This window comes from Silene latifolia, chromosome 4 (genome assembly GCF_048544455.1).
Source record: "Silene latifolia isolate original U9 population chromosome 4, ASM4854445v1, whole genome shotgun sequence".
Taxonomy (NCBI): Eukaryota; Viridiplantae; Streptophyta; class Magnoliopsida; order Caryophyllales; family Caryophyllaceae; genus Silene; species Silene latifolia.
This window is the reverse complement of record NC_133529.1, coordinates 15,349,908-15,372,347: the sequence shown is the minus strand read 5'-3', so window position 1 is coordinate 15,372,347 and position 22,440 is coordinate 15,349,908. Positions and strand designations below refer to the sequence as shown.

Genomic DNA, 22,440 nt, shown 5'->3' with positions numbered 1-22,440 from the left:
TTAACTCGAATCCACGGTAAAAACAACACCATCTACTTGATCAGCCGAGTACGTCCTCTAGTAAAAACTATTTACATGAGTCAAATTGTAAATCCGATAGACAAACATAAAAATCCATACATGTCTAAACTCGTTCACTAATTGGCTTCATTTTATTTGATGCATCAAGTTGGTCGGAGATCTCAAGCCATACAAATCACTGCAGCTCAAGCAATCAGCCGGTGGATCAATGAACCCAAACGCAAAACCATTGGCCGAATTACAAAACGTTTCAGCCGTGCCATTTTTCTTTACCAACACAATATTCGCCATCAGTATATTCTTGCATGGGACGGTGTCACTACAAGCAAACTTTGTGGCGAAATTGCTTGTGGTTGTTCCGAATATATTTAGATACGTTATGTCACTTATTTGCACTGCGCTAGTCTGAAAACACATAAAAAACATGTTATAGAGTATAAAATTGTATATGCTGAAATTACTTGTTTTTCGAGATTCTGTAATAAGTTCTATCCATATACATAATGATCGCCAATTTATATGGAGATGTAAGAAGACTCCGCTCATTTTAAGAAGACTATTTCTTAAGTTTTTTATTTTATATTATTCTCTTTTTTGGACTTTAAAGTTTTTCTTGTTTAACAAGAGTTTCGTGTTAATAATTTGAAAATCATGGAATTTTTTTACCGTTCTTATCCCCAAGGATGTTTTAGGTTGATTTTCAATCAATCTAATTTCTTTACCTTATAAAAAAGAATTATATGAAAATGTAAGGATCACCTGATTAGCACAAGGCTTGAAGGAATCACAGTAGAACTGATCAATAATAATAGGATTTTGAACATCTTCCATTATCACATTTTCGAATTTTATCGCCTGTGCATAACCCGATCCTCCCTGCATATAGTGAAAATATTATCTGAAATATAATTTATCGTCTAACGCCTTAAATCGAGAAAAAAAAAACCAATATAGTACCTGCCAACTCTTAATCCTTAGACCATTGGTAGTATTTCTCATAAACGCGCCGTTTAGGGCTATATTGTGTACGAAATCTGAAGCGTTATTCTTCCCTAGACTTCCTATGCTACAATGGTACGGAAAAAAGACGGTTACTCAAATCGGGAAGATATCAAATCCTCTTGATAAGACGGTGTTATATTAATACGAGTCATTGTACACGTAAAAAAAGCAAACCTTATGCCATGTCCAGGACCACAATAGATTAATTTCATCTTGATATTTGAACTGCCGCTAACAATGGATATACAATCGTCACCTGATATCATTGCATTTACGTTGACAGATTAATATATAGATACCGGTCTCAGTCTTGAACTCGTAAACCAAGTAAGAATGTAAATGTACCTGTTGCAATAGAGCATTTCTTAAGAAAAACATTAGTTGATTGAGTGATATGTATGCCATCGGTATTAGGACTGTTTCCTGGAGCAGTAATTACAGCATTTGTGACTCGAACAGAATTTGAATGGGAAATAGCAAAATGAATCTGTTGGCTATTTCGAATTGTTAGATCTCGAAATCTTATATTAGAGCTTTTTTCTAGTGTTAATGCCTGCATCATTCACAACATCTAGCATTATATTTTGAATAATCACAATTCATAATAACGTTTCTAGTGTAAACGAGAATTTCTTAGGTACACCCGTTGTACAATATCAGTCTACACCCACACCGATCAGAAGATTAGATTTGTTATAATTTTAGGTAGCCATTTTCGCAATCCTAGGTACACCCGTTTGCCAGCATGCATTTTCGAGTTATAATTTTAGCCATTTTCGCGAAATTCTTAGGTACACCCGTTGCCAGCATGCATTTTCCAGAAAATGTGAATGTTATAATTTTAGCCATTTTCGCAACCCTAGCCATTATTGTGGCCCTTTCGAGTTTTGACCCTGTAATAAACCAGATGAGACAATTGAAAATGCTGAGTAAAAGTATACTCACTGTAGGTGCTCCGACACACGGCTGTAGTAGAATCCAGGGGGAAAAAAACACAAATTGAAGACGAGTTAGCCACAAAAATTAAACCGGGGTAGAATTGAAGATTAAAGATTAGTTAACATAAAAAATTAATAAGTTACATTGGTTCTGTTTCTTTTGCAAGAAGCTGCCCACCATTTACTACCTGAGCCATCAATGACCCCTTTGCCCTTGAATAGAACACCAGTCAGGTTTGAAAAACCGAGCCACATGCGGCCGAACTTAGCATTCCAATGCTTTGGATCGGATGGTGCAACTATTGTACCATCAATCTGTAACATCAAAAGGGTCTCCATAATTCAACTTTACTTAAGAAAATAACATGACCTAGACGGCTAGACGGTATTAAGGGTTTTTTAAACGAGTCGAGATTAACCTTTGTTAAAAACACAGAGAGATTATTTCAGGTGCGAGTCACATTATGTAACTATATATAGAAACATAGCTAGGGAGAGAAATTATTGAGAAACAGTCAATCCTGGCTCCGCCCCTGGTTGTGTTTATGCGCTTAGCTAGGCATTCATCTTGTGACCTCAAATATTAAAGAAAGACGGTTATTCTAAGAGACAGAGCTGAGTTACCTTGACAGTTAGTCTACCAGCACAGGGTCCAGCAAACATGGTTGCATTCACCAAGTATGTACTCCTTTTCGGAACCAAAAACACTGATTTCGGCCTACTGCAAGCCGCCTTCCATGCACTTATGAAGGCCTACAATGTTTTTATTAGCATCAAAAAAATATAAACTTTCAGTTATAAGATTGATCAAACAAAAACCAAGTTCATTAAAATTGAAACCTTGGTGTCATCAGAAACTCCATCACCTATTGCTCCAAATTCTTCCACATTTACGACACGTTTCTCACAAGTTTCGTCTCCTCGTTTACATATGTTACTAAAGCTATCTTCATTCCCTTGAACTGTGATCAACAAGCTAAGGACTAGAATAATCAACATTGCCATGAGTTTGTTGTACAATATGTTTATTTATAATAACATATATTGATATATTGGAGTTGGGTTGCCATTTATAGGTATAGATTAATATGCTAAATATATATAGTAAGAGGAGATATTTCCATAAATTCCATGCCTACACTTGAAGTATAAGTGAAAATGAAAATTCAATGGAATAATTTTGCTTTACTCTTTTAAATGGCATGAGATGTCAAATTTAAGATTTCCTCTACTTACAGTACACCTTACTACCTTACAATTGCAACACTTGCTCTAACTTGCAATTTCATTGTTAATTAAGTTATATTCTTATATTAGTAAAGGAAACATTTTAAACAGACATACATCAATTTAAATTACGTCGAGTTTAAGCGAGTGTCTCGACTCATTTACAAATTACATATCCAGTCGTATTGGATTATGAAGTTTTGGACCGATCAATATTACATCTCTGAAGACTAGGCGAATAATAATAGGTCAAACTTGGTCGATTCAATCTTCTTAGGCCCTGTTCTTTCTGGCTTTTTAGAGCTGAATCGAATCGAATCGAATCGAATGGAGCTGAATCAATCAATCGAATGAATCGAATCGAATGGAGCCAATCAAATCAATCGAATCGAATGGAGCCGAAATGATCAATCAATCAATAGAGCCGAAATGAATGGTGAACTAAATCGAATCAATAAAGTCAATTGAAATTTAATCAATCGAAATAATCATATTAATATTAATAATAATAATATTTAATATTATTGTTATTATCAACTGTACTAATAATAATATTCATAGTATAATACTATTTATACTAAAATTAATATTTTTAAGAAAAAAATTATAATATTATACTCCTCTGTCCCGTAATTTGTTGTCCTATTTCATTTTGGGGTGTCTCATTCAATTATTGTTCTTTCTATTTTAAGAATGAACTTGATGAGCAATTTGATCATTCACACTCAATTTGGTCCGCTTGTCATTTATAATTGGCCCCTCCTCTTTCCTTGGTCTTTGTGCCAAAAACCAAAGGACAACAATTGACCGGGATAGAGGGAGGAGTATATGAATAATCATAAATTATAATAATGAAAAAATAGTAATTTTTTACTAATAATATTCTTAATAACAATAATAAATAATAATGTCAATATTAATAATGATATTAGTAAAAATAATTGTTTCGAATAAAAACACTCAAGTAAGCGTTGCTCGAATCCGGGTCGGGTCAACGCGCTCCTTTCAGACGATGGCACCTCGAACCTATGCTTGCTCTCTCCGGATGGATCTTTCACGCGTAACAAATAGGGCCTCGGAGGGTTCGCACAGGTCCTTCTCCGATGCCTTACGATCGGTGGATAGTTGGGACCTTGCTTGAAGCTAAGGTTTCCGTGCCTTCTCATAGTAGCTCGAGTAGTCTTACTTCTAGAGAAAGGAAGTTGTTGGTGAGAAGTATTTTACCATTGATGGGTGAATAATGAGGTATTTATAGATTTCTATGTGTACCTCAAATGATGGTCAGCAAGCATGGTTACCATATTCGCTATGAATACGCCTTATCGATTCGCGATTCGCTTATAGAAAATGCGTTATATGTATTTTCGATGAATCGATTGATAGAATTCGCTTTTAACAATTCGTGATTCGTAGAGTATCAAGCGAATCCGTAACCATGTTGGCAAGCGTGTTGACTTGTATGACCCCGTATTGGCTATTGGGTCAAGTCGGTTGGGCGTGCCCCATCAATAATATTAATAATAAATGTTATTAATTTTAATAATAATACCAATAATTATAACAACCACAACAACAACAATACTAATAATAATAATAATAACAATAACAATAATAAATAATATTATTATTAACATTATTATTCATTTTAACAACAACAACAACAACAACAACAACATTATTATTCATTTTAATAATAATATTCATAATAATAATAATAATAATAAATAAATTATTAATAACATTATTATTAAATATAATAATAATAATAATAATAATAATAATAATATTAAAGAATAATATTAAAAAATAGTATTATTGATAACAAAATTAATAATAACTATTAAATTTAAGATGAGAGTAAGGTTTGAAATGAAATTTGAGTCAACTTAATGGAGTAATCAATCAATCAATCAATCAATGGAGTCGAGTGAATCGAATCAATGGAGTCAATCAATCAATCAATCAATCGAATGAGCTGAATCAATCGAATCGAAATAATCAATCGAATCGAATTAATCAATCAAGTAAGTGAAAATAAGCCAGAAAGAACAGGGCCTTAGTCGTGTTAATATCTCAATTATATTCCAAGTTACGATACTATCAAAGCTTTACGTGAATCAACACTCTCCATTGTACATTGAGTTCTTTTCAGTTTTCAATAACTTTCGCTAACAACTTGGAAAGACGAGTTTTTTTACTTGTTATGGTCAAGTCCAGGTCCAATTTTCTGGATCGAGTCATATCTAAACATATTTACATATGTAACAATGAATAGTAACCCAATATCCCAACAATAATTACCGAGTAAGACTCTCTTTAACACGGTTTTTTTTTGTACACATTTAGTCATAAACGAAAGTTTAACCAATAAAAAGATCGTCTCGGCTTTTAACCGATAAAAGCACAAGGTTGGAAAAAAAAGGCACAAAAATTGAACAAAAATGTTGCAATTTCCAGCGTTCATGACACAGTTTCCTTCAACAGAGAAAACAATTCCGGCAACAATACTTCTACAACACCAATTTGCAAATGCTCAAAACGAAGATGAACTCTTAGCATTAGAAGAAGCCGAGTTCTTGGATAAGGTTTACCTCTATCTCTTTTACCCCTTTTAATTACCCTTTTTACTGCAGATTTTATGATTGTTTTGCCATTTATTCATTTGCATCTTACTTAAAGATTGAATCTTTATTTGGGGATTTAAGTTTTAATCATACTCATTCCAATGACCCAGTTGATAATTTTGCTGAATTTGACAATTTTGAATTTGGGATTATGCACTAATTAAATTTTATGGTTAATTAGGGTGATTAAAATGGTGTGAATTGAAGAAAAGGGGTGTTTTTTAAGCTAATATAATTGTCAATGAAGTAATTTGATCCTTTGAATTTGGGATTTTTCACTAATTGAATTTTATGTTTGATTAGGGGATTAAAATGGTTGTGAAATGAAGAAAATGGGTAGTTTTTTTAATCTAATATCATTGTCAATTAGGTTGGAATTTGACCCTTTTGAATTTGGGATTTTTCACTAATTGAATTTTATGATTAATTAGAGAGATTATTATTGAGATGAAAATTGGAAATGACAAATCGTGTGCTTCTAGTACTGTAGAGTTATTGCTTCAGCAGTTCAGCTGTTGTAAGGGTATTTGGTGGAATGTAGAAAACCCTTCAATTTCGTGTTTTTTTCGCTGGTGATGCTGGCTAAAATAAGAGTAATACAGGGACTGCAGACTGCAGAGTGTAACTGGAGGACTTGATTAATGTCTTTCATTAATAAGTAGTTTTATGTCTGCTGTGTGCTTGTGAGTTGTGACCTGTGTATCGAGGGGAGTCGAGGTTTTGCATGGTGGTGTCGTTTCTACCTTCCAAACGCAGCATGATCAACAAGAACTTGTTGGAAAGGGATGTTCTGCATTGTTTTTAGTGGTGTTGTCTTAATTGTCTCATTAGCTCAAACTTGTGGGACATAGCGGATGTCAGATGTTAGATGATGCAAATGGCGTTTCTAGTAGACTCTAGCTTGTATTACGTGTAGTCAACTTCGATAGATAACTGATGTCAGATTTGGTAATTGATATATTCTCACATAGCTACAGATTTGTGAAACTCTTGTTCTGCTTGTTTCCTGAGAAATGACCTTGGATCAAGTGGCCGATTTTGTAAGCTACCAAATACTTCCTCCATTCAACTCCACTCTACCACTTTTCCTTTTCACATTTGTCAACGCGTGTTTTACGCGCTAAATATCGTTAGCTACGTTTTTACAAAAATTATAAAAGTTAGATATTTTTAATGTACTCGTAAAGACGAATCAAACAAGATCCCACATGAATATATTTCCACTTACGTATCGAGAGAAAATCGAAATTGAATACACAATTGTGAATAGTGTACAAAAGTGAAATAGGTAGAGTGGAGTTGAATGGAGGAAGTATTGTACATGTAGTTTTGGATCCATTGTACTTCTCCGTACCAAATACCATGACAACAAGATGTATAGCTTCTTACCCTTGAAACAATTGAGACTTGAGAGTGTAGTTGGAGCCTTGGAGGTGAAGAACTGAGCGAGCTAATGTTTTTGCGTAGAAACTAGAAAGGTAGTTTTACTCTTTTACAGTATTGTTCATGTTGTAGGTGTAAGTGGAATCGTGGCTTGGTCAATTAAGTTGGAATTTGACCCTTTTGAATTTGGGACTATGCACTAATTGAAACGTATGGTTAATTAGGGTGAGTAAAATGGTTTTGAATTGAAGAAAAGGGGTGTTTTCTTTAATCTAATACGGGGTATCAATGTCAGTTGAGTTGGAATTTGACCCCTTTTGAATTTGGAATTATGCACTAATTGAATTTTATGGTTGATTAAGGATATTATAATGGTTGTGAATCGAAGAAAAAAGAATTTTTTTTGCTAGTATTGTTGAGGTGTAACTTGTAAGGGACAAATCTTGTGCTGCTAGTAGTGTAGGGTGGAAAATCCTCCAATTTCGTGTTTTTTTTTTTTTTTTGCAAAGTAATGCTGGGTAAAATAAGAGTAATACAGGGACTGCAGAATGTAATCGGAGGACTTGACTAGTGTCTTTCATTAATAAATAGGTTTATGTCTTATGCGTGCTTGTGAGTTGTGACCTGTGTATCGGGGGGTGTCCAGGTTTTGCATGGTGGTGTCTTTTCTAGCTTCCAATAGTGAGACTAGGGCTTAAATTCTCATTGGTTAAACACAGCATGATCAGCAGGAACTTGTTGGAAAGGGATTTCTGCACAGTGTTTCGTGTTATCGTCTTGATTGACTCATGAACTTAAACACGTGGGACATTGCGACTGTCTTATGTTAGATGATGAAAATTGTCGTTTCTAGTAGATGCTAGCTTATATTACTTAACTGATGTCCATTTTGGTAACTGATACATTCTCATATAGCTACAAATTGGATCAAGTGGCCGATTCCGTAACCTACTAAATTTTATCCGTATAGTTTTGGTTCCGTTGTTTTCTGAGAAATGACCTTGAAACTCTTCTTTGGCTTATTTTTGTACAATTTTGAATTTTGGATGCTGATGGAATGGAGGCTATTTGAATTTGGCAGTGTAATGAAATAAAGAAGATGAATAGCAATGCTATTGTGATTGGGAAGACGAAGGCCGACAACGATAAAGAAGATGTCGATAATGACGCAGAGGAGGAGGACGATGCAGATAATGCAGAGGAATCAGAAGGCGAATTTGAACAGGAAACTGCTTAACTACTATCTTATCCTCAGTTTCTTGCTTGACTATAGGAAAGACTAGACAAGTATGTGCTTTCAGATGTTTAAATCATGTATTATGTCTTTCATGATGTTTAGAGACAAGTTGTTACCTTCCTCAACCTAATAGTAAATTAGTTACAGTAAATTCGTCATTACTGCTTGAATGCAAGCTTGCCGAAACGTTTCCTCTTTATTGCCTTCACAGTTCACACAAAAAGGAACTATTCAAACCATGGTTTTATTGCACATCGGTTTGCAATCGATTTGGTTTGTTTTCTTTTTGTTCAGTTGTTCGACTGAATTTTCAGCTCCGACCCATATGTATTGCAGCTGTTATGGATCAGATTAGTTGGAACTAATTCCGCGCACTGCTACCTGAGTGACACTGACAGCTCAACCATCCGTAGATCCTAATAGCCAAACAAGCTTTAAAATACTAACTCAATATCTATATTAATTAAATCAAATGTGTATAATCTCACCCTTAGAAATGGGCAAAGGCCAACCTTATCAACGGGTTATTCTGGTGGAAAACAGACGGGGTTGTTTGATTGTGTTATTATCGAGTCATTTTGGTGTTGGGTGATAGTGTCAGCCATTCAAGCATAAATCGGGTTATTCATGGCCATAATTTTAAATTAGTTATTTTCAGAGTTGCGTAATTTCGAATAAAGTTAGTATCGTGTCTACGAATGGTGAGCTCACTAGGTTTTTTTTTTTTTTTTTTTTTTTTGTGGGTGTAACCAGTTGGCTTAGTCCGCTTTTAAGTTGGATAGGAACACACACGCGATAAACTTTTTCTAATTACGAGTAGTTTTTAACACTACTGCATTTCCACTACTCACACTCAAAACATGTGGTTAAGATAAAACAAAGCCTTGCTGGTCATCTAAGTGATCATGAGTAGGTTCACTGCATAAGATTAAATCGATAAAACTTGAATTATTTCAAAAATACTTTTTTCTGTCCCGATTATTTGTTGTCCTTTTCTATTTTGGGGTGTCTCAGTCATTTGTTGTCCTTTCTATTTTAAGAATGAATTTGATGAGTAATTTGATCATTCACACTCAATTTATTCCATCATTTTTAATAATTGACCTCTCCTCTCCTTTCCTTTTTTGTGTAAACCAAAGGATAACAAACGAATTTAGGGATGAAGGGAGTATGTTTTTAAGGTGTCACTCAAATTATTTAGATTTTGTTAATTTAAAACAGGGCAAATTTGCATGGACTCTTAGAGCATTCACATTGAAGAGGATGGATCATCCTCTTAGCATTTTCTTTCATCTAAGAGGATGTCCTCTTCAATGTGGGTATATACTCTTAACATCCTCTTTGAAGAGGAAGAGGATGACTTCCTCTATTTTTAGAGGAAGTACAATCTTGGCCCTTGTGCCCACTAGTCATCCCTCATCTACCATGTGTCATGTAATATGTTTATTTTTTATTTTTTGGTCATAAAAAATTTGAGAGAGGATGAATAAAAGGATCATCTTTGATGTGGGAAAAAAATAGAGAAAATGTTAAGAAGAGGATGAAATAATGGCAATTTAGATTCTCTCCATTTCTTCTCCTCTCCATTTCCTTCCATTTCCTTTTAACGGTCCGGATTATACTTTACTACGATCTAATGGTGCAAGTGATAGATGAGATAAATGTAGAATACTAATATAATATGGGATTGTGAGAGGAAATGGACAAGAAATGGAGAGAAGGAAATGGAGAGGATCTTTGCTCAAATAATGGGAAATGAGGTGTCAAAAAAATAAAAGGAAAAAGAAGAAATAAGAGGAAAAGGACATACTCTTCAATGTGTATGCTCTTAAGCTCACGAGTCACGCCTAACAAATACCATAAATCATGATGGAGCCTCTAATCATTGTCCTATACTTAAATGATCACGTCCAAATTCTATCCCGAAACAATACGTCTTCCCAACTGTTGGAGCATTGTTCTTCCAAAACTTTATTCGCAAGTGACTAATGTTTGTTTCAATAGTGACGATTTTGATTGGGATCATATCCTTATCTTCTATGTATAGGTCCACTACATGTCTCCAAAAATGGCTAATCCTTCCCACTTGCTAGCTCGCATTTAAGAAGAGAATTGCTATATCACGCCCCCTGTTTTACTTGTTACGCCCCCTATTTTTTCATTTATTCCTATTTTGCCCTTGGACTTTCAAATTAGTTTTAGAAAAAAATTAAATATCGTTTTACGCAAATGTATTTTGGCGACTATTTTTATAATAATTAATTTAGTAATGTAGACGGTCCCTCTTAAAACACTCGACATAAATTATTTTAATGTATTTAAATAACAAAACCGATTAAAAAAACAAATACATTATACACGAAAAAAAAAAAAAAAATCTATGTCATGTGGGTTACAAGACACGGCTCCAGCCCACATGAAATACACGACGTATGGCCACACTCGTCGAGATCACATGACATGGCCATGGTAGCGTCATGTAAGTCACATGACAAGGCCCCCGCACCCGTCATAAGTCACACGACAAGGCTTTGGCTCCGTCATGTACTTCACATGACACTACCCACCCACCGTCGTTTATTGTTTTTTTTCCCTAAACTATTTCGATTGTCACTACCAAAAAACGCAGCATATTTACGACAAAAACGCAACCCTAATAGGCTCTACACAACAATAATTTAACACTAATGTAAAAAACCGTCTCCGAAAATCAATAACTATAAAACAATATTTATTTTTAGTTTAATTAATTTTCAAGTCCAAGGGCAAAAAAGGAATAAATGAAAATGTAGGGGGCGTAATAAGTAAAACAGGGGGCGTGATATAGCAATTTTGATCAAATCCTACAAATTATTGCATTGGATGACATCATAAATTATACTCCAACATGATTTTTACTATTTTACAATACGATATTTATTTCTTAATAATCACGATTACGTTGTATATCTTACACACTACGTATGTTATACGGGGTATGACCTTTTCATTGTTTAGTTAATAACGTATTGTTCATTTATCAAATGAGACAAGTCGGATTGTTTGAATACTAATTTGGCCTCAAATCAAGTTAAGACGGATCTTCATTAACAAGTTTACCCACTCAACGTATAATATAGGTTGGCAGATATTCAATAATAGTGATTTGGGTCGCAATCTTTCTCGCTTAGTTTATACGAAGTATTTTGAAACTTTTAACCGAATCTGACTTGTTAACTTTTTATTTACGGAGTATTTTCAAAATTAAATAATTGCTTCATTAGTGGGTCCATTTAACTTGTGCTTAGTGCTTAATTGCTAATGATGAGTTTTAGTACTTTTGATTAATTATTGAAAGACGTCAATTTTTGTTTAATAAAAAATTCCGGCTTTATTGCTGTCCACTCTTGACTAATCCTGGTACTTGGTGTAGCACCGTTACGGATTCAGTCTTCTTTCAACCTTGCCTTCTTTAACCTGCAACAAATTTTCAAAAGGAAAATAATAATTAGTTGTCCTTCTTTAAAAAAAAAAAAAAAAAAAAAAAAAAAAAAAAAAAAAAAAAAAAAACTCATAAACGTACAAATACTTGTATATACATACAAGTATCAAAAAGAATATGGAGTACAAAAATATGTATATATACACAACATACGACACACACAAAACACATAACATATGACACACATAACACAACGTACAATACATAACATACGACACACGTAACGCACACAGTGACACAACGTACAATAACCGTGGAATGAACGATTATGAGCCGGAAAATTGGAAAATTGGATGTGTATTTACGTTTTTGTATTGTCCGGCGCCAGAAAATAGGAAAAATAATGGCGACGGATAACGGAACCCTAACGACTAAAATTGGGGGAATCCGCTAAAGTCAGAAAGACAAGCAAAACAACAAAGGCTCACCATAGAATATACGGATTTCAACAAATCATAACAAACCACACCTGATTTCTCTAGAAAATTATACAACAAATCGAATTACATAGCCTTAAATTAAAAAAAATATAGGCTACTATATTCCATTTTTTTGGTGATTCATTTTTAAATTTTCAATTATATTGCGATTTTAAACGATTAAGTAATCAAAAATTCGATTATTTTACGAAAATTTTAAAAAATTTAATGCCAAAGATTGGAAGGTTGAGGTGAAAAGTATGACGACGAAGGCGGTCGAGAATTCGCTTGCATATTGCAAGGATAGTAATTGTGATAACAATCTCCCATGACTTTATATTGATATACTCTTCTTGGAATATTCCGTTGAATTGCCGCCGTTAACGGTGGTTTACGGTGGCTCCAACGGCGTGGTTCCCCGGCGGATGCCGGAGATAGATCGGGACTGGATGAAGAGGATGATACTGGTGATGCCGGAGTTGATGAAGATGTCTTTTGATTCGATTTAGGTTGCGATAAAATCGCTCTGATTTTCGTTTCTTTGCCGGAAATCGAGACGGATTTGTTGTATTCTTCGATTATATTTTCGAGATCTTCGTCTGATTTGATCGTTACAAGGACGTCTAGATCTTCCGTTGGGAGCTGACACCGCAGCGTTACCGTGTAACCGCATAGCTCGTGCAGTTTTTCCGCCAATTCTATATAAACGTGACGCAAGTGTTAAATTGTTATCAGCAAATACGATTATATGAAAGAAATTAATAAATTAATAAATAAACGTGGCGCAAGTGTTAAATTGTTGTAACGTACCAGAAAAGGAGACGGAACGGGGGACGGAAACGACACGAGTGAGGCCACCAACGTAACGAAGGTGTCCGTCAGACGGGCGAGGGAGGATGCGGCCACCGTAACTACAAAGGAATTTGATAGCGGATGCGGTGGTGGTGGCGGAGAAGAGAGGTTTAGGTGGTGATGACATTATTATTAAAGAAGGAAGAGGGAGGTGGAGGAGGAGAGAGGAAAGTGAGGGAGGTGTTGAAGACAGGTGGTGGCTTCAAACCGCTGAGAACAAATCAAGGAGGTTAATTTATAGGAGAGAGGTGGTGGGAAGAAGGAGAGGTGGGAGTGGCCCACACGTTTATTTTATTAATTAATTATAGTAATTTATTTACGTATTAATTTGAGTTTTGTGGGCCTACGTGTGATTTTTCCTTTTACTTGAATTAACTTAGTGTAGATGTCGTGCAAATACGCGATATATATACCTTTTAATTTTTACTGTAATATTTATTGATTTTAAATTTATATCTCATGAATTTTGTAAAAAAATTAATCGTAAAATTAATCAAGAGAATTGAGTAATTCCATGAAATTTGTTATTTATGAAAACATTTTAACTAGCTCAAATTATTTTAATAAATTCTTTTTTGGTGCGAAGTTAATAATAAGAGTAATATAGTTTTATATCAATTTTATTTTATTTTTGTTAAAAGATTTTGATCTAAGGTACAAATTTTAAATGTATAAACAATACGCTAAAAAAAATAAAAACTTTATAGAAACCTCGCAGGTAGGGATGGCAATGGGTAGGGTCCGCCTAGACCCGGACACGAGATTTTCCCTTTGGACCCGTACCCGACTCAGACCCGCAAGGGTCTAAAATTTGAGGACCCATACCCGGACCCTATGGGTAAGGGTAGGGTCTGGGTCTACCCGCGGATCCGAATTTCGGCCACTTTAGTAACAGGATTAACAGCTATGGGGTCTATAATATTAAAAAAAAAAAATCATACTACTTTAAGAGATTAAGAAAGACAAAGAAGACCTGAATTAATTTTACATCCAAATACATGTGAAAGAATCAAACTCGGAACCCAAAAATCAATACCGTACTTGATCGCTGTCTCCATCCGACCGTCGCTGGCTGCCGTTAATGGGTGGTTGTTGATCGCCGCCTATTAGAGAGGTGGTTGCCAGTATCAGTGCTGTGGTGGTGGTTTTCTTGTGTTAGTGGTGGAGTGGTGGTATTGTCAGAAGAGTTTGGTTGGGTTTTATCACTTTATGGGATGAGAGAAGAGAAAGAGACTTTAGTTGGGTTTTTACGGTCTGTCAGTATGAATTCAGAAAAATTGTGATTTTAATTTTTTTTTTTTTTTTAATAATAAAGGGTCTAAGGGTCGAGTATGGATCTCATAACTTAGACCCGGACCCGAAATATTTTCTTAAGACCCATACCCGATCCATACCCATTGGGTCTGAAAAAATGAGACCCATACCCGACCCATTAGGGTCCGACCCTCAGGGTCTGGGTCGGGTCCTCGACCCACTACCATCCCTACTCGCATGCAATTAGAGCTGATCATGGGCCGGGCCTATGCGGGTTTGGGCCGGGCCGGGATGAAAAAAATGGCCCACATGTGCGGGTTGGGCCGGACCGGGCCAAATGAGAGGGCCTATTTAGCGAGCCCAAGCCCAGCCCTTATGGGCTAAATCGGGCTTTTGGGCCTAAATGGGCTTTTCAGGCCCTAAAATTTACGACTTACCGAACGAGATAAGTAGTATAATACCTTCAACTAGTACTTTAAAAGTGCACTTAGTATAAAAAATCGTACAAAGTATGATGAAGTACATATGAATTAATCTTCAAAAATGGAATAAAAGACAATCATCGACACATTATAATGCTTAATCATATCTAGTAGATATGATTTATGATACGTAAACATCGCTTTTAAATCTCAATAAATATATACATGAGTTTATAAGGAATTATATATAAAATTTACGCTACTTACACAGATTTTATAACAAAAATATTCGTTAATAATAAATATGGGCCGGGTCGGGCCAAAATTTGGGCCAAACGCTTAGCCCAAACCCGGCCCAAAAGTACATTGGGCTTTTTTGGGCCGGCCCATGGGCTTTTTGGGGCCAAAATAAAAGGCCCAAGCCCTTCAAAAAAGCGGGCTGGGCTGGGCCGGGCCAATGGGCTTGGGCCATTTGATCAGCTCTACATGCAATGCTACTAGTTGTCTATGAATAAAATTAAAAGAAACAGATCAAACCAATTACAAGCATGACGAATATCCTTATAAACTAAAGAGATGTAACTTCTATCCCGCTTCTTAGCTTTTATTGCCTTGATCAACATTTGACAATCTTTTCCGATAATAATCTTCCGCTCCCCAGCTCTTCTACACTCCTTCATACGAAGTACCATGCAGTACCGTCGTAGCATCTGCAAATTCTGGATCCCACTTCTTCTGCACTTGAATCGAGCACGCCCATTTTGCCATACCATTGTCATCTCGGCAAGCCCACCCCCAGCCCACACCTACATCCTTTAGCAACCCCGCATCAACATTAACTTTAACCATACTCACTTCACGACACCGCCGTTACAATTCTTTTTAATTAATGTTTATGCTTGAAATAAAGAAGTAGTGGGACAGAAACACATATAATAAAACAAAATATCTGAATTCGTTTTATTTATAAAATATTTTATAATTTAAAGTATAAAGATACTACAGTACTTAAGGTGTTGTTTGACCTTACTTATAGAAAATGACTTTTTCTTTTTAAAATGAGTTTATTCACAAGTTACTTTTCGGAAAAGTTTTAGTTGTTTGACCATACTTTTGTAAAAGCGGTTTCTCACAAAATTTATATGTTTGGCCTAACTACTTTAATACAACTTTTGTTTGCTTATGTGGTTCTTTATATAAAAAATAGAAGTAGTAAATATCTACTTCTCCTTTTGGGGGTGAATAATCAGTTTTTTGTTGGGGTTGGTGTCCTTAACAGTTAGTGCAAGGACTTATAAACCTCTAAAAGGATCAAAGGGCATACTTTTGGTATTATTATCAGTTGATCCACGTTTATCAATAACGGTTGGCTTGCTAGATAAGTTTGACGTTATTGTCATACAGATGGCGGTGATCAACTGGTCCCTAAAAGTCACACCTATAGGATACGTTCGAGAGATGTGACAAGATGAAAATACAATCATGTAGATGCCAAATTTTGACTAACCAGTTAGTCTGAGTTATTTGACTAATATTTAGTCAAAATGTGATGTTGAGATATTATATTTAATACGGATTAAATATCATGGGCTAAGGCGAATTAACCAGTTAATTCGTAAAATTAAATATAAGCGTTTTATATTTGATTAATGTATATTGAATGTAATTATACAATATTGTCTTTGTCGGACATGTATTAATACTTCAACTAACCCGTGTTATTAGTTGATGTTTTAATAGCCGATAACCGATGACGATTTATAATAAACCGCGTCATATACATTTTTAGCGAATGGGGTCGGTTCAATCGGACCACGAGTTAAATGAGGAGAAAGTGGAAAGCCCACTCCCTCCTCTCATGACCATGGATCGAGGCAACAAAAGGAGAGGCTCCCTCTCCTTTTGACCTAGCGATTTTCATTTACAGAAAAACTAGGGTTTTGGAGATTAGGTTTTCTCTGAAACTGAGATCTCACATCTCGAGAAAAACTCACATCAGGTTCTCCCAATATTGCAAGGCAATCGGAGAACACCTTCTAGCACAAGGGCATATCTCGGACAAGGTCTTGGGTGCAACAATTAGGAGGGAATCTCGTTTGATTTCTGTTCTTTACGCCGTGCATCAAAGGACCCGAGGTTGATTTTTATCCTTATCGTTTCTCCATTGTATTTATGTTTTATGACGATATTCGCATGTTAAATTTACGTTATAGTCCTAAATTTAAAGGGTATTATACGGATATTAACCCACAAGTGGTATCAGAGCGAGGCCACGTAAATTTTTCTATGTGTTTTTCATAAAACGATTTTGAAACGGTTGTGTTTTATCTCGAAAACCGTGCCATGTATACACGGCTGGATTTTTTTTTTAACCGTGACATGATATTACACGGTTGTTTTGTGTGATTTTCGATTTGATCTTTTACATATTGTTGTTTTATACAGAGATTATAACAATATGTCAAGTTTTGTCAATTGTTAAATTTGTTTTGATGCGTTTTTGATCTAAATTGCAATTGATTTTGTCTCGACAATCTGTTTTCACGAGGGTTTTGTATTTTCAGCCATGTTTGCATTCGATCGAGCGTATTTCTACTCGATCGAGTGCCATTTCTGTCTTGTTTTTGATCGATCGAGTCCCTGCCGTACTCGATCGACCCTTTCAAAACCCCACTTGCTTCGATCGAGTTGTCCTCGTACTCGATCGAGCGATTTGTCGATAAAGGTACTCGATCGACCACCAGTTTAGTCGATCGAGCACTTTCTGTTTGGCAACCCTCTCGATCGACTTGCATTCACTCGATCGAGCCCTTTGTTCCTCGATCGAGCACTTATGTCCCCTGGATCGAGGGATTTTTGTTCGGCACTTTGAAAATTTATTCTTTTTGCTTTAAATTTTCTTTTGGCCTTAATATGTACTTTATACGGATATTGTACACTCGCTATGATTGTGAAACGGTTCACACGCGTACCATTAAGTTATTTTAAAGCGTATTTAAAGTAACGGACTGTATTAGATTAAAATTAAATGATAGAAGCGGTTTTATCACATGAATTTTAATCATTAAAAGGTGGTTTGGATAAATTTAACATAATTACGGAATTATGTCACGAATGAATTTGTTTTTAGTTGATGCATTTATTTATCGTTTTGTTGAATGCCTTGAATGCCTTTTATTACGTATTTATTTATTTTTGCAAACGGTTGTAACTTAGTGTGGCCTTAGTAGAACGTGTTACCGTAATGATGGAACACGGTCTTGGTTGTATTTTGAGATCTCGTATCTCCGTTTTGGATTCTTCACTTGTAATTACAGTTTTTATTAGAATGTAATTAGGTTTATATTTTGTAATTTTAATTGTAATTTTTGAGAAGACCAAAGACGGAGACCGGATGCTCACTCCCGCTACATGGATCAAGATGGAACATCAAGACAAGCTTATCGGGTCCAACGGTGGATTCCAAAGTTGTTTTATGTTTTGTTTTACTAGGATACGCCACACTAGGAATTTTTATTTACGTATTGCATTCATTTATTTATTTTTCGTAACGATAGTATGCATCATATTCCGCCTAAAAACCAAACCACCTAATAAATGCATGAAAACTGACACATTTAGAGGTCACGAGTTAGTTTTCTTTGACATTCGTATGTCACACGATTTTTATAAGCCATCACCCAAATTAATTCATTCACGCAGACGCTAGTTATTCGTTCACTTAATATGAATTATAATTTAGTTGATGGGATCTTCCTCGTATAAACAAAAATTGAGAACGGTCTTTATAGGTCAAACTCCAATGAGTCCCTTCTTCGTCGGTAGGCATAATATGACCCCTTCTACGTCGGGTAAGTTGGAACCGATTGACCTATTTTATCTCAACACTATGGTCACTCGTACGATCCTGTGACTATGGTGGACTATAGATAGGATTTACGGAAATCTATCGACCAAGAGTTCTTCCGGAAGAATTAGCTAAACAGTTGGCTTATCAATTTACGGAAATTGAGTCTTGGGATCACTTGTATCATTCTTGAGGGAGATCAATTGTGCAAGTGCGAGAGTCTACATGTTTAAAATGAATTTTAAATAGACTTAAATCACCTCGATGAGTTGCTTATTTCGTTTTGTTTTTCTTCCTTTTTCAAGTGTAGAACACGAACATTTAAACTCGCTAATAACATAATGGTGGCGTGAGGACGACCCAATGCCAAGTGTCACATTGGACCGTGAGTCCGGCTTCGGATCTTCATGGATCGGATGAATCGCCTACTCGATCAAGAATGATGGATCAAACTTCACGGACCGGGAGGCGGCATTACGGAATGCGCCATTGCGATGGGAAGCTCAAATATCTGATTGAGCCCATCCCACCAAACCCAGGCCCCACGGCCGAAATTAACGAAATCGACAAGTATAACGATTTCGCCATGGAAGTGGGTGCGGTAAAGAACGTACTTATTTTTGCAATGGAATCCAATTTGCGTAAACGCTTCATAGCTCAAAGTGCAAACAAGATTTTCACTACACTCACTAGGGAATTCTCAAAAGCACCGAGAATCGTGACCTATGAGCTTACCACTCGCTTCTTTGATGCGAAACTCCGAAAGGGCCAACCGGTTAGCCCACACATTCTCAAAGATGATTGAGAATGTCGAGAAGTCGAGACCTTTGATTGTAAGATCAGCGAGAACATTGTTATTGACCGCATACTTCACTCACTCCACGATGGTTATTCGCAATTTAGAGCGAATTACTATATGAATGATTTGAAGAAAACTCCCCATGAACTGCACTCCCTCCTCGTACAGACCGAGAAGGACATGAAGTTCAGTGGGAGCATGAAACAGGATGTTCTCGTTGTGTCAAACAAGGGCAAGGGTAAGGGCAAAGTTCAGCCAGGCCTAGCGAAGGCAAACCAAAGTTTAAGAAGTCGGGATCAGGTAAGAGTGGGCCTGGTGAGGCAAGTAACTCATCAGGCGCGACAAAGAGCAAGACCGAAAACATGGAATGCCATCATTGCCACAAGATCGGGCATTGAGACGCACATGTCCCGTTTATCATGAGGACATAAAAGCAGGTCGCGTTAAACCTGTTGGTATGTCTTCTCCTCCTACTTTTATTCATATGATTGAGATTAACCACGCAAGTTACGGAACTTGGGTACTTGATACTGGTTGTGGTTCTCATCTGTGTAATCATGTGCAGGGCCTCCGAAATCTCGAACCTCTCGTAAAGGGTGAGGTTGACCTGCGTGTCGGGAATGGAGCAAGAGTGGCTGCCGTCTCGAGGGGAACATATGTGATCCAGCTTCCTAGCGGATTTGAGTTATCATTATATGATTGCTATTATGTACCCATCTTTCGAAAAACATTATTTCGGTTTACGCACTTGATAAGCTTGGTTTTTCATTTGTAATAGAAAATAATACTTGTATTTTCTCATTACACGATATGATTTACTGACAAGCGATCTCCATGAACGGAATTTATGTTTTAGATCAGACCACGGAAATATTACACGTAATGAATAAAAAGTTAAAGGTTGGTGACAAAGATCAAACGTATCTATGGCACTCGCCGTATGGGACACATTAATGAGAAACGCGTAAAACACTCATCAAACATGGAGCTATCTCGGCCTTTGATTTTCAATCATTTGGCACGTGTGAATCATGTCTCATCGGGAAGATGACTCGGATTTCCTTCAAAGGTGTTGGAATGCGCGGCTGGCGACCTATTAGGGCTCATACACACGGATGTATGTGGTCCTATGTCAATCACCGCACGAGAAGGCTATAGGTATTTCATCACTTTCACGGATGATTTGAGTAGATATGGCTATGTCTACTTAATGAAGCACAAAAGTGAATCCTTTGAGAAATTCAAGGAATACCGGAATAGGGTACAGAACCTATTAGGTAGGAAGATTAAAACACTGCGTTCGGATCGTGGTGGCGAGTATCTTTCTCACGAGTTTGATCAACACCTAAAGGACTCGTGGGATTGCCCTACGCTTAACTCCACCTGGAACACCTCGGTTGAATGGTGTGTCCGAACGGAGAAATCGAACACTACTTGATATGGTTCGATCCATGATGAGTCACACCGTGTTGCCGACTCATTGTGGGGTTATGCTCTTCGTCACCGCTCTAATACTTAAATCAAGTCCGTCTAAAGTCATTGACAAGACTCCATATGAACTATGGAAGGGAACGGTCCCTAACTTGTCCTTTATACGGGTTTGGGGCTGCGAGGCTTATGTCAAGTGGAGACACGAGGATAAGCTCGGCCCGCGATCGGTCAAGACATACTTTATAGGTTATCCTAAAGGAACGCTTGGTCATTACTTCTATTCGCCAACCGAACAACGCGTTTTTGTTGCGGCTAGTGCGACATTCTTAGAGAAGGAATTTCTCGAGAATGCAAAGAGTGATAGAACCTTCGACCTGTCGGAGATTCCAGAACCAAACACCGAGCAACCATTGGAGGAACTAATTCCTTCAATCCCGGCTGCGGTAAATATTCCCGAGGAACCTAGGAGGTCGGGAAGAGTCTCTATTCCTCCTGACAGAGATACATTGGTATGGTCGAGGAACATGACATAGATGACGTTCTACTCTTAACGAGTAGTGAACCCGCAACCTATAAAGGTGCCATGACCAGTTCTGACTCGAAGCTATGGCTTGAGGCCATGCAATCCGAGATGGACTCCATGTATGAGAACAACGTGTGGGATCTTGTTGACTTACCTGCTAAGGTTCGTCCCCTTCAATGCAAATGGCTTTACAAGATAAAGCATTCTGTGGAAGGTCAACAAGATATCTACAAAGCACGACTAGTTGCTAAAGGTTTCACCCAAGTGCCAGGTTTGCACTACGATGAGATTTTTGCACCCGTAGTCATGCTGCGTTCCATTCGGATTATCTTAGCGATCGCCGCTTTTCATGACTATGAAATTTGGCAAATGGACGTGAAAACCGCCTTCTTAAACGGCTTTTTGGAGGAAGAGTTGTACATGGTACAACCCGAAGGTTTCATCGATCCACAACATCCTAAGAAAGTATGCAAACTTAAGCGTTCCATTTATGGACTTAAGCAAGCATCTCGGAGTTGGAATCATCGCTTCGACCAAGTGATTAAAGAAAATGGATTTACTCGATCGGTCGAGGAACCATGTTTATATATCAAGTCGAGTGGGAGCAAGATTGTTTTCCTAATATTGTATGTTGACGACATACTCACCTCGCTTGGGAATGACATACCTCTCTTAACTTCGGTGAAAGTATGGTTGAAAAACCATTTCCAGATGAAAGATCCGGGAGAGGCACAAAGAATTCTAGGCATCCGTATCTATCGAGATAGATCACGACGGATGCTATCTCTCGTCGGAGTCTTACATAGACAAAGTCCTAGAGAGATTCAAAGATGACTAACTCCAAGAAGGGGTTCCTTCCTATGGCTCCAGGGGGTGCATTTGAGCAACTCCCAGGCACCGAGACACCGGAAGAGAAAGAGCGCATGACACGGATTCCTTATGCTTCGGCTATAGGATCAATCATGTATGCCATGATATGC

The 22,440-nt window shown here is 36.8% G+C and overlaps 2 protein-coding genes across 2 annotated transcripts; one reads left to right on the top strand and one right to left on the bottom strand.

Moving 5' to 3' along the window:
* Positions 1 to 3,000, bottom strand: LOC141652105 (putative polygalacturonase At1g80170). Its single transcript, XM_074459747.1, has 9 exons — positions 2,802 to 3,000; positions 2,586 to 2,714; positions 2,106 to 2,276; positions 1,969 to 1,989; positions 1,369 to 1,576; positions 1,198 to 1,279; positions 979 to 1,087; positions 781 to 897; positions 1 to 426 (listed from the first exon to the last, which is right to left on the bottom strand). The coding sequence occupies exons 1-9, from the start codon at positions 2,964 to 2,966 to the stop codon at positions 148 to 150; spliced, it is 1,281 nt and encodes a 426-aa protein (XP_074315848.1). The 5' UTR covers positions 2,967 to 3,000; the 3' UTR covers positions 1 to 147.
* A 2,609-nt stretch (positions 3,001 to 5,609) lies between these two features.
* On the top strand, positions 5,610 to 8,583 carry LOC141653092 (uncharacterized). The gene is made up of 2 exons (XM_074460733.1): positions 5,610 to 5,773; positions 8,277 to 8,583. The coding sequence occupies exons 1-2, from the start codon at positions 5,630 to 5,632 to the stop codon at positions 8,430 to 8,432; spliced, it is 300 nt and encodes a 99-aa protein (XP_074316834.1). The 5' UTR covers positions 5,610 to 5,629; the 3' UTR covers positions 8,433 to 8,583.
* The last annotated feature ends 13,857 nt before the right edge of the window (positions 8,584 to 22,440 follow it).